General features: G+C 44.9%; 1 protein-coding gene across 2 annotated transcripts in view; it reads left to right on the top strand.

Annotated features, from left to right (window-relative positions):
- The window catches only part of ARHGEF4 (Rho guanine nucleotide exchange factor 4), a 113,544-nt gene that overhangs the window by 35,114 nt on the left and 67,257 nt on the right, over window positions 1-11,173 (top strand). The window contains exon 2 of one of the 2 annotated variants that reach the window (XM_029225280.1): window positions 5-541. The exons of the other annotated variant lie outside the window; for it this stretch is intronic. Within the exon in view, the coding sequence (XP_029081113.1) occupies window positions 139-541 (403 nt within the window). The 5' untranslated portion in view covers window positions 5-138. The remainder of the gene's footprint in view (window positions 1-4; window positions 542-11,173) is intronic. 2 annotated transcript variants of the gene reach the window in all.

Genomic DNA, 11,173 nt, shown 5'->3' with positions numbered 1-11,173 from the left:
GGAGGCGCCGCGTCCTGCCCGGTGGGCGCCTGGCCTTGCCCGAGGCCCGCGCGCACCGCGCCCGCTGAGGGTCCCCGCCGCCGCAGCCACAGAGCCCGAGCGGTTGGCGGCGGCCGGGAGCCTCCTTAGCGGAGCCCCATGATGTCAGCTGGCCCGGAGCGGCGGCCGTGCGGCGGCGGGGATGGGGCCGAGGACGCCGCGCGGCCGTCTGCACGCCCCTCGCCCGGTCCGGGCGCCGGCTCGCTGGCCCCGTCGCCCGGCAGCCCCGCCGCCGCCGCGGCCCAGCCGCCCGCGAACCTGTGGCTGGAGCTCGGGCCCGCCTGCTCGAGGGCGCAGCAATGTCCAAGCGAGTCGAGCGGGCAGACGAGCGGGGACCTCGGCACCAGCAGCAGCAGCGGCGGCGGCAGTAGCGCCGGGCTGTCCCCGGGCTCCGACTCGGACAGCAGTGGCGTGGTGTGCGGCGGCCGCGGCGGCAGCGGGGGCATGCGCGGCGCCCTGTCCCGCTCCTGGAGCCTGGAGAGCCTGCGCTCGGCCACCGCCGGTAAGGGCGCCGCCGTCGCCCCGCGCGCCGCCGCTTCCTGCGTCTGTCCGTCTCGAGCGCCTTCTCTCCATCCCTCTCGAGACGGTCTCTCCTCCTGTCCTTTCCTCCTGCACTTTTTCTGTTGCTTGTTTCCATCTTTTGGTTCCTGGCTTCCTATTGCTTTGCTCTTCCGATTCCTTCTCTCTTTCCGGGTTTTCTTCCGATTTCCCACCACCCCCGTCCCGTTTTCACCCACTTCTACCTGTTACAGCCGAGCCCTAGTCGGCCCCCTCCCCCCTTGTAGCCGGGCACGTCCTCAACTGGGAAACTGAGTGTTTACGGTGAGAACAGAATGTGGTCCCTTGATGCGCCGTTTCCCTTCCCCAGACTGTTCTTGACCGATGGCACAGGTCTGGCTTTCCGAACTGCAGCTCCTTGAGTTCTGTAAATCAGAGGAGAAAGGAGAGGGCTCACTAGCCAAGGGTGGACCTGATTCAGTGTGTTTGGTCCTGACTCTAGGACTGAGGCTCCCTGAAAGAGGAGGGGCTCTAGAGGTCCCTTCAGAGGGACCCTCTGAAACAGTGCGGTTTCCGTGAGATGGGATTGCTCTGATGTCCCCTGGCACTGTGTGCCCCCCCCTTAGTGCTCCCTTTCTGCCCCAGGGACCGAATTCTGGGTGCAAATTGATAAGAAGACTTTGACCCTAAATATTAATTAGCAAGGAAGCCCAGAGTCGTGACCCTTGATTAGTTGCTAAACTGCAATCTTTATATTTTACTTCTTGGAAACCTTCAGGTTATTTTTGAGCCCCTGTAATGAGAGCTGTAAAGGAAGACAGGTGCTGCCTGGGAATCAGGGAGGTAGTTCACCCATTATGCTTCTGGTTGGGGGTGGGGATGCTGCCTGTGAAAGCCGTAGAGCCCCAGGTAGGCAGTGGAGATGAGGGTCTGCACGTGCCCGGGTCAGAGCAGCAAAGCCAGAGAGGAGCAGGAGGACCATGCAGGCAGCAGGGTTGTCTTGTCGCATTCCGTCCGCTGTAGTTGTCCTGTCCGCGCCCGCACCTCTCCAGGATGGAGCACAGGCCAGGCTGAGGAGGACCAGAGGTCGGCTCTGTGGGTGTAAGAGTACCAGGAATGGCAGATAAAGGGTTTGGACTCTGCTCTAAAGTCCATGGGTTTGGAAAAGGAAAGTGAAGGATGCCCAGACCCCTGCATTGAGCACTCCATGACCCTCATTTGTCCTGTCTCAAAACAAACACATGAAACTCAGAAGAGTTGAGTAACCCAGCTGTTGGTGTATCCTCCAACTAAAAGTTTTTCAGAATTCTGCCACTCTGACTCCCTCCCATCCCAGTTCCCTTGAAACTTGCCTTTCCCTCCTCTCTGGGGTGCTTAAATAGCCCCTAATTCGAGAAAAACAAACTAGATAATAGCGATGGGGGACTTCAAGCAAACTGGCAAAGGAACCTTCCTTCTCTTTGCCTAAATGACTTGCCTTCCACTTCTAGAGTTGGAGGGCATACCTGCTCCACGTCAGCACTGGCAAACCGGTTCAAAGAGGCTGCGGGAGGTGGCCCTGGTGCCTCCCTGGACTCCCTTGTCATTTCTTCCTTCTGCCCCAGGGCAGGGGTAAGCCAGATGGATATGGCAGAGGCCTGGGTTTATTAGACACCCCTGCGATCCAGGGACTCTCCAGAGCAGACTGGGGGGACTGAGGCAGCGTGGATGAGTTTGAGAGATAGCAGCTGTATGTGCATGAACGTGTGGGGCGGGTGTGTATGTGGGTGGGGTGGGGGTGAGGGCAGGCAAGGTGAAAGCTAAGGCCCAGAAGGCTTCTCCTTGAGGGGCTCAGAGCTGCCCTTGCAGTGGCAGGGCAGGGTTTAAAGCAATATGATGTTGGAAGAGTTGACATGAGAACCCTCAGACCTCGACTTTCTGCCTTTTTCTGGGAGGCTCTCCATGGGTAGTGTGGTATGAGGGTATGAAGGTATGAAAGGGTACATGAACCCTGTACCCTTGAGGTATGAAAGGGTACATGAACCCTGTACCCTTGAGGTATGAAGGGGTACATGAACCCTGTACCCTTGAGGTATGAAGGGGTACATGAACCCTGTACAGCTGTGTGAGTGCATGGAGCCATCTCTCAACTGAATTCCTGGAGAGAATTAAGTCCTGATGTCCTGAGGCCCCCATTATATGTAATGAGTGAATCCTCTTCTCTTCTTCTGGAATGGTACTAGCTATTTGCCAGCCTTGGGAGGAACTGAGAAAATAAGCATTCAAATAATTTTCTTTGGATTTGTGGTTCAGTTGAGGAAGTCTTGTTGGAAAGGCTGCCATAGAGGAGGACTTGATAGGAAGAAGAAAGGGAAGGTACATTTGTCGAGCATCTTCTATATATGCCAGGTGTGAGGCTCCATGTTACTTCATTAACCACATAAAAATCTACTGCTATACTACAATCCAGGTATGAAAACAGGCTCAGAGAGATGCAGTAACTTACCCAAGGTTGCCCAGCTGGGTCATGTCTGACTAGAGCTTCAGGCCTGAATTGGTGTGACTTAAAGGGGGGGCTCTTTGCTGTGTTTAGACTGGAAGCTGGGCCAGGCCCTGTAGGGAAAGGCAGCATACTGGGGGGATTCACACATTGAAGTAATGTCTTAGCTACTTGCATGGTCACTGTTGTCTTTATTCAACAGACAGGGCTTTTATTCTGGGCCCCAGGTACCCCATTTTCAAAATGAGGACATGGAAATCTAAGGTCTGACCTCTTTTCTAATCAACTCTAGAATTCCACGATCCTAGTCAGGGCTGTTGAATTAAGGTGGGTTCCCACTAGTGAGTTGGCATTTATTTCATATTGTATTTCCATTTGACTGGTCTGTGGCTCTAAGACAAAACATATGTGTGTTGAATTGAGCTGTGTTTGCCTCTGAAGGAAGATTAAGAATTACCAGTAAAAGATCCTTAGCAAAACTTAATTATTGTTGTTGTGATTTTTGTGATGCCGAAGTGTATTGCTAAACATTTTAAAAGCTGTCAGCAAGAGCCAGAAAGGTTAGTACTTGAGGCTGGAATTACAGCTAACCTGCCGGGCAGAACATTAGTCAGGAAATCCAGCAGAGAACTATAAGTAGACCCTCCTTGTTTCCAAAGACTTTTTGTTTGTTTGTTTATTTATTTTTGGTTGCTTTGGGTCTTCGTTGCTGCACGCAGGCTTTCTCTAGTTGCGGCGAGTGGCAGCTGCTCTTCGTTGCGGTACACGGGCTTCTCATTGCGGTGGCTTCTCTTGTCGCGGAGCACGGGCTCTAGGCGCGCGGGCTTCAGTAGTTGTGGCGTACGGGCTTAGTTGCTCCACAGCATGTGGGATCTTCCCAGACCAGGGATCGAACCCGTGTCCCCTGCATTGGCAGGCAGATCCTTAACCACTGCGCCACCAGGGAAGTCCCCCAAAGACCTTTTGAATTTTAAATATCCAGTCTTGGCATTTTCCACTGAAATGTCACTTACCCTGGTTTGGAGAAGGCTTTCCTTAAAGGCAGATTCTGAAAATAAAATGTAGTTGACAGAGTGGAATTTCCATAGCCCTTTCTTCTGCCCAGTGTTCTCTTCTCCCCCTCAGCGCCTGTAGCCTCCGTAGCCCTCAGCTATGCTATCACGCCACTGTTACTTGGCTAAGGCTTTTAAAATTCCTATTCTGGATGTGTTGTCTCACAGGCTTAATTCTCAATTCACGCTTCTGGGGTTGACGGTTCTCACTACCCGTGCTGACAGTTCTCACTACCTGACAGTTCTCACTACCTGGTCAGTGTCATATGATTTCTTGGGAGAGAACCCATGCTACATCCACATTCCTCTGCAAGCCCTGGAGGCATTTTTCTGGCTCAGAAGGGAATCAGACTCATGAGAAGGCTGTGCCTCTCTTGCAATCAGACATTTATTTAACACATCGGGTTCCAGGCACTAGAGATGGCAAACAAATTGTACAAGGTTATTGCCCTTAAAGGAATCACAGCACAGAGAGAGACAGGCAGCATCAATTCATTATGATAAGTGCTGTGATAGAAGTAAACTCAATGGGATGATGTTCCAGAACCACTCTCAGTAGATAATTCTCTAGAAGGATTCACAGAGCTCAGAAAAGTGGTGACACTTGTAGTTCCAATATATTACAGTGAAAGGATTCAAATTAAAATCTAGGCAAAAGGTGCATAGGACAGAGTCCAGGGGAAAGCAGGCACAAGCTTCCAGGTGTCCCCTTTCATGGAATCCCATGGACCATACTTAATTCTCCCAGCAACATGGCGAGAACAGGTAGGAAGTATTGCCAACCAGGGAAGTTCACCCAAGCCTTGAGGTCGAGGGTTTTTATTGGCGGTCAGTTACTTGGGCATGCAGCATCCACAACTGACCTTAGTTACTTAGTCTCCAGTCTCTACAGAGGCCACTAATATAGTGTAGCTCAAGGGGCCCAGCATAAATCATATTATTAGCATAAACTATCTGTCATGTCCCGAGGCCCCAGGTATGCAAAGACACTGTTAGTGGGCAGGATATTTTAAGGACTTAAAGTCTGTCTCCCAGGAGCCAGTCCTTTCTTCCAAATAGGCAAGGCTTGAACATCTTTGTCTTTACTGCACAGATAAGGAAGCTCAGAAGAGGGGTGCCAGGCCCAGCCTGTCATGGGGGGCAGGGACAGGAGGAAGTGGTTCAGAGAAACACATCAGGAGGAGGTGTTGCCTGAGCCTTAATGCCTGCAAGTTTGTTGTGATGAGGTGTAGAAAGAGCTTTGGGAAGAGAGGGCTAACATAAACAAATGCTGAAAACTGTATGAAGAAAGGGAACCTGTGCTGACTGAGCATCTGTGCTAGGCACCATGCCGGGTGCTTTAAATATGCAGGAATTGCATATACTATGGAATGAGAAGCATAGGAAGAGATGAGTCTGCAGACAGGAAGACCAGACTGTGGCTGCATGCTAGAAAATGTAGACTAACAATTTTTGGAGCCATGGAAAGGTTTCAGGCAGAAGGTTGATGTGGCCAAATTGCTTATATACTTTTTTTCCTTCTTTCTTTATTTTTCTTAAAGTTATACACAGTAAAAATTACTCTCTTTGGTGTATAGTTCTAAGAGTTTTGACAAATTTAAACAGCTGTGTAACCACCACCATAATCAAAATATAGAAGTTTCATCGCTCCAAAAAATTAAAGCTGCCCCTTTGTAGTCAACCCTTTCCCCCACCTCCAGTCCCTGACTAGTCTATTCTCCATCCAAATGGATTCGCCTATTCCAGAATGTCATATAAATGGAATTATATCATGTTGTCTTTTTAGTCTGGCTTCTTTCACCTTACGTAAATGCATTGGAGGTTCATTATGTTTTTGCATATATCAATAGTTGGTTTTCTCCCTTTAATTGCTGGGTAGTGTTCCACGGGATAGATGTTCCACAGTTTGCTTATTAGTTCACTAACTGACATTTGAGTTGTTTCCAGTTTTTGTCTATTACAAATAAAACTTCTGTGAACATTAGTGTATGAGTCTTTGTATGGACATGAGTTTTGTTTCTCTTTGGTAAGTACCTAGGAGTGAATTGTTGGGTCATTTGGTAAATGAACGTTTACCTTTATAAGAAACTACCAAACTTTTTTCCAAAGTAGCTGCATTCTCGCCATCAAAGTATGCTGGTTGCCATTGCTCTGTATCCTCATCTGTGCTTAGTATTGCCAATTTTTTAAGCCATTCTATTAGGTGTATAATATCTCATTTGGTTTTAATTTGTAGTTGCCTAATGACTGTTGATGTTGAACATCTTTCATATACTTATTTGCCATATTTATATCTTCTTTGGTGAAGTGCCTGAATCTTTTGCCCAGTTTTTATTGGGTTATTTTCTTATTATTGGGTTTTGAGAGTTCTTTATACTGTATTCTGAGTAGAAGTACTTTGTCAGATATATGATTTGCAAACATTGTTTCCAGTCTCTGGCTTGTATTTTAATTCTCTAATAGTGTCTTTTGCAAAGCAAAAATTTGTAATTTCAGTGGAAGCTAATTTATAGTTTTTCTTTTATAGATCATACTTTTAGTGTTATAGTCAAAAAATCTTTACCGAACCTGAGGACACAAAGAGTTTCTCCTGTGTTTTCTTTAGGAAGGTTTTATAGTTTTACATTTTATACTTAGATCTTTGATCCATTTTGAGTTAATTTTTATAAGGTTTGAGATGAGGGTGAAAGTTCTTTTTTTACATTTGCATTTTCAAATGTTGTAGCACCATTTAGTTAAAAGACTTCTTTCTCCACTGAATTGCCTTTGTACCTTTGCCAAAACCAGCTATCTATGTTTGTTTCTGGACTCCCTGTTCTTTTCCACTGATCTAAGGGTCTGTCCTTTTATGCATACCACATGGTCTTGATTATTGTAGCTTTATAGTATGCCTTAAAATCAGGTGTGTGAATCATCTAATTCCGTTCTTCTTTTTCAATATTGCTTTAGTTATTCTATTTTTTTTTGCCTTTCCTTGTACATTTTAGAATCAGATTGTCAATATCTACAAAATATCCTCCTGCAGTTTTGATGTGGATTGTGTTGACTCTATAGATCAATTTGGGGAGAATTGAAATCTTGACAATATGGGGTCTTCCAGTTTATGAACATTGTACATCTGTGGCTAGGAAGCCAAGCCAAGAATTCCCCACTAGATCTCACCAGCAGCACCTGTAGATTTGGGTGAATTCCTGCCTTCTAAATATTTCCAAAACATCTTAAAGCTCCTGAGCCTGCCAGAAGGTGACTTTCCTTACTGACCTGTAAGGCTGGGAACCCAATTAGCCTGACATCAGGCCACTTTTTCCAAGAGGGCTTTGTGAACATTGGCTCCAGGAAGTCAACCTGAGCTCCTTACAAGTGTCTGGTTATTTTTATTTATTTTTTTTTTTGCAGTATGCGGGCCTCTCACTGTTGTGGCCTCTCCTGTTGCAGAGCACAGGCTCCGGACGCGCAGGCTCAGCGGCCATGGCTCACGGGCCCAGCCGCTCCGCGGCATGTGGGATCTTCCCGGACCGGGGCACGAACCCGTGTTCCCTGCATCGGCAGGCGGACTCTCAACCACTGCGCCACCAGGGAAGCCCTGTCTGGTTATATTTGACTAAACTAGTATCATTCCCAAATATGACATTCCAGGCAAGGGTTTGGTTGCGTAGCCAATGTTCCAACTATTCCTCTTCTGAACAGGGAGGACAGATTCTCACTGCACCTATGCAAATAATTATATTACTTTGAAAATAAGAATACTTAGTAAGAGTTTTTTAAATTCTGGAGCGGTCTGATAGGGAGAAAAAGATATTATTTACAGATGTTTCATTTAACTTTACAAAGTGTAGTCTACTAAATGGCAATTTATGAGTTAAAGATAATGTAAGAACAAAAGGGGGTTCTTGTATATCCAAGAAATAGAACATTAAAATGAAAGATCTGATGAGAATTCATAATAAGGATAATGTAATGGATGAGGAAATTTGGTTGTTTCTGCAGTATACAAAACAAGATAATGAAGTCAATCAAAAAAAATTTAGACAGGGCTTCCCTGGTGGCGCAGTGGTTGAGAGTCCGCCTGCCGATGCAGGGGACACGGGTTCGTGCCCCGGTCCGGGAGGATCCCACATGCCGCGGAGCGGCTGCGCCCATGAACCATGGCCGCTGAGCCTGCGCGTCCGGAGCCTGTGCTCCGCAACAGGAGAGGCCACAGCAGTGAGAGGCCTGCGTACCAAAAAAAAAAAAAAAAAAATTTAGACATCATAATTATAAACATAATGATTAACCCTGTTCTCAAAGAAGGCCGTTAACGTTACATCTAACTTGTTAAAATGGATGAACATTTTCAGGGGAATCTGTATGGAGGATGCATCTTTACAGAGGAAAAAATCTTCAGATATAACATATAATAATTCTGACAAAGTTATATTATGAATATGCCAAGTACACAGTTAGAATATATCAAATATATAGAGAGAGTCAATAAGTCTGGAGCAGACCTGTATATTAATAAACATCTGTCGATTAATAAAATCCCATAAGTAAGTGATATGAATCCCTTACAAGATGCTAGATTTAAAGAAGTACAGTTGCAACCAAGTTAACATTTTAAAAATACAGTTGACCTTTGAACAATGTCAGGGTTAATCCACATACAGCTTATAGTCAGCCCTCTGTATCCGTGGTTCCTCTGCATCTGCAGATTCAACCATCCATGGACCATGTAGTAGGTAGGACCATGTAGTCCTGTAGTATTTACTACTGAAAAAAATCCATGTATAAGTGGACCTGCACATTTCAAATCCGTGTTGTTCAACTATAAATGAAATTATGACTGATAACACTATACTGTTGTTGTATGATATCAGGAAAAGTGGCACCAGGATTCCAATGAATAGAAACACATCATGGACAGCAAGGACATTGGCAATTCTCTAGGGACTTTCCATACAGTATACAGTGTCTGAAATATTTATATTATTAGTATTTTACCCATTAAAAATTTTTTTTAATATTTATTTATTTGGTTGCACCAGGTCGTAGTTGTGGCTAGCTGGATCCTTAGTTGTGGCATGCAAACTCTTAGTTGTGGCATGTATGTGGGATCTAGTTCCCTGACCAGGGATCGAATCCAGGCCCCCTGCATTGGGAGCTGCGCCACCAGGGAAGTCCCTACCCATTCAAATTTAACCTAGGGAAAGCTATGCAACTCTTCTGACTTGACAACTCTTCCCATTTGACTCATCAGTATCAAATATACCTAAATATATCTAGCACTTGTCTTTCTTACAAGGTGAGAGAACAAATGCTTTATGATTTGCCAGGGGCCCTCTGGGAAATCACAAAGACAGTTATAGGTACAAAAAGTCATCATTTAGGATTTAATTTTGGAAAGGCAAAATATCAAAAATTGTCAGAAGATTTGAACACTGATTAAGATAGGATTGTGGGTTACTGAGAACAATACTTGGCTAACTAATAAAATATTTCTAAAGTAAACATGATTGTAAAGAACCTTAGCTCTTTCCTAACTAAGAAACTTTCATTTTATTAAATAATTGAGGGCATAACAAAGTCAGCAAAGCACAAGGAATGATTTTGATAATACACAGAATCTCTACTATGTAAGCAGATTACACAGAAAGCAATGAATAACCTTTTACAACCTCTTATTAAGAGCAAACCAGGGCTTCTCTGGTGGCTCAGTGGTTAAGAATCCTCCTGCCAATGCAGGGGACACAGGTTCGAGCCCTGGTCCAGGAAGATCCCACATGCTGCGAAGCAATGAAGCCCATGCACCACAACTACTGAGCCTGCACTCTAGAGCCCTCAAACCACAACTACTGAGCCCATGTGCCACAACTGCTGTGGCGCCTACAGCCCGTGCTCCACAATGGGAGAAGCCACCACAATGAGAGGCCCGCGCACAACAACGAAGAGTAGCCCCCACTCGCCGCAATTAGAGAAAGCCCACACACAGCAACGAAGACCCAACGCAGCCAAAACTAAATTAAAAAAAAAAAAAAAAAAAAGAGCAGACCTATAGGAAATTCCCTGGCAGTCCAGTGGTTAGGAGTCCGTGCTTCCACTGCGGGGGCCCCGGGTTCGATCCCTGGTCAGAGAACCAAGATCGTGCAGGCCAAAAAAACAAGAAAAGAGCAGACCAGTAATCTAAGAAAATTTTGTCATTTTAACAGACAGAAAATCAAATTCTTTTTTTATCGGTATAGTATTTGATACTAAAGTTCCTTTTGAAAATCTTATTTAAAAACCCATCAACTCTTAGCTTTGACCATGACGTAGAATTCCCTTACAACTTTCTGTATCTGTATACATCCCTTATAGCACAGCTTCTTGAAGTGAAAAAATAAACATAATGATTAACAGAACCAACTATATACAGTCTGTCTGTAGCATATAAAATAAAAAGCAAGAGTACATAAACTTGTTATATTTAGTAATCAATGATACAGTATTGTATTTTATTGAAATGATCTAGATACCTATTGAATATCTATCAGTTAAGTTACTTAAAGCTCTTAGAAATTATCTTCAAGCTGACATACTTCCTATTGAAAGTTTGTAGGGATAATGATTCAGTTTGGTTAAATACAAATGTACATTTTTTTATAATCTTAAACATTTAGTATAAGTAATGCTACCTTATACAATCAGTAAGCCCATGTAAGTTTAGGAAGACAAATTTGGGGGGAGTTTCCCAAATATCTTTTATTGATTTCCAGTTTAATTCAGTTTGGTCAGAGAGCATATTTGGTATGATGTAGTTCCTTTAAAAAATTTCAAGCTTCATTTTATGGCTCAAAATATGGTCTATCTTGGTAAATGTTGGGTGCAAATTTCGCTTTGAAAGGTCATTTTTGTTCAGAGAACAAGTAGAGTCCATCAAGAATAGAGCTGAGCTGGAGAGTGCTGTGCTGCCAGGTGTTGGCAAAATTGATTAGACACCAAAATGAGAGTGTCTCACAGCCAAGCCTTTAATCGCTCACTGCAGTAGTGTAATCACATGTGTCAGAATGGCTATTATCTAAAAGGCAACGAGTAACAAGTGTTGGTGAAAATGTAGAGAAAAATGGACCCTCATTGATGGGAACGTAAA

The sequence above is a fragment of the Monodon monoceros genome, unplaced genomic scaffold (assembly GCF_005190385.1).
Source record: "Monodon monoceros isolate NGI ecotype Baffin Bay Population unplaced genomic scaffold, NGI_Narwhal_1 Super_Scaffold_16, whole genome shotgun sequence".
Lineage (NCBI taxonomy): Eukaryota > Metazoa > Chordata > Mammalia > Artiodactyla > Monodontidae > Monodon > Monodon monoceros.
This window is presented reverse-complemented; position numbering and strand designations above follow the sequence as displayed.